Below are 1,829 nucleotides of genomic sequence, written 5' to 3' on the forward strand. Positions count from 1 at the left end.
AAAAAGTGAACATATGAATGAAAAATACAGTTTCCTGTTCAAATGTCACAAGGGAAAGTTAAACTCGATTTTAAAAATACCAGTACCCTACATATATTCATCATTTGTTTGGCTGAATTTGCTTTATCAAGAGCTTCATTGCATTCCTACACCTAGCGGCTGAAAAACTCTGGAATTTTTTTTTCTATGGCTCATCCTGATTTAATTTAATGCCAAACTATATATTTGAGGGGGGGGCTACCTGATCATTCCTTGGAAACAGATGGGAATCTGATGAAGTTATTTTAATTTTAAAAATTAGTGTGAATCAAGCATGGTAGTAACATTTTTCTCTTTTTTTTTTTTTTCAGAATAGGCTTTGGTTTATCTCTTCTTTCATACCAAAATCGATTGATTTTTACAGTATTACAGGGATAGGTCGAACACCGAAGACTCGAAACCAGGCATCCGTCAAACTGTTCCTGCAGTCCCATTTTATTATTTTTTTTCTTTCTTTACGTAAGATACTCTCTCGAACTACAGTTCCCTCGAACTACGGAAGCCGGTCCGAACGAATTTGAGCTGTCCATGTTATACTGTATTTTCAGTTGAGCGTGCTAGTTGTTTAAAGTATCCAAATATTCTTTTTCGTAACGTTTCTGATGACTTTTTTTTTGGTCTCCTTTCACCTCCTTTCCTGCTCTCTTGCAATGTTCTGTCGTCTGCTTTCGTCTCCTCTTTCTGCTCCCACCCCCTCACCTCCTTTGCCCCCTCCTCTAGGCTCCTGACTCTTTCTGCAGCCTTTCTACTGCTACTCCTTGGCTCCTTCTTACTGCTGTCTTTCAGCCACACCCCTTATCTTATGGTGGGAAAGATCTACACCTAGCCTTCTTGGACAAGGGCGAAAAATCTCGGAGGGCCCGTTTGCAAGTTGCGCATGTTAAAGATCCCTTCATCATCATCAATGCCTTTCACCCCTGGCAGGGTATAGGCCACATACAAACTCCTTCCATTTATCTCTGTCCTGAGCCATCCTTCCAAGCTCGTTCCAAGTGAGCTTCATTTCTCTCATGTCCTTTCGGCTTTCACCGCCTTCCATCATAAACTCTCCATTTGGAGAAGATCCACGATCAGCCAAGCAGAGATAATGGTTTTTGCTTGTATGTGTTTCTGTAACAGGTTCTTTTTACGAGAGAGGTTGTTAGCCTCGTGACTCAACCCCTGACCTGGAGGCAGGATGACTCTGTTTCAGGAGTCACTACTTGGTTCGCCATTTAGTCGCCTCGTACGACGGGCTAGCACCACGTCAGTCCTATTCTTCTCAATGCCGAGACTGCACGGCTGAAAGATCCCTTGGTGGTCTAAAATCGATAAGAGTAGACATCGGCCGCCACTCGGGCAAAATTCAAAGTTTCCAACGAACTGAAAAAGTTTTGTGTGTCCCGCACGCTCATATGACCTTTTGCAGTTGGGAGCGATGTAAAACACTCACACACACACACACACACTCAAAATGACTTTTTTTTTTCTATTGTCAGGTCCAGCTGGGTCACATCTTAGACCGAGAAGGTGGATGGGATTCTGTACAGGTGAGCTTTGTTTCTGCCTGTCCCGTGTCATTTTTATTAGTCTTGTTGTTTGCTTTTCAAGGATCTCCTGTTCAACTGATTTCAGTTTAGGGATTGACTTGTTTCGTGGTTGTTTTTCTCTGTTAAATAGAGTCAATGCTCACCAAAAAAAAAATCGCCACTGACTGTTGTCTTTAGGGCATTCCCAAAAGGGGGACATTTCTCGTTCAAGCACAGTAGAATTGTAAATGGGCTGATTCATGTCACGCTCATAACTGTGCC

The 1,829-nt window shown here is 42.4% G+C and overlaps 1 protein-coding gene across 1 annotated transcript in view; it reads left to right on the top strand.

Moving 5' to 3' along the window:
- Positions 1-1,829, top strand: part of LOC101850581 (ATP-binding cassette sub-family D member 3) — a gene marked incomplete at its 5' end in the record, with an annotated part of 39,238 nt that overhangs the window by 30,293 nt on the left and 7,116 nt on the right. The window contains 1 exon segment of the mRNA XM_013085463.1: positions 1,518-1,568. Within this exon segment, the coding sequence (XP_012940917.1) occupies positions 1,518-1,568 (51 nt within the window).

Source organism: Aplysia californica, unplaced genomic scaffold (genome assembly GCF_000002075.1).
Source record: "Aplysia californica isolate F4 #8 unplaced genomic scaffold, AplCal3.0 scaffold00377, whole genome shotgun sequence".
NCBI lineage: Eukaryota > Metazoa > Mollusca > Gastropoda > Aplysiida > Aplysiidae > Aplysia > Aplysia californica.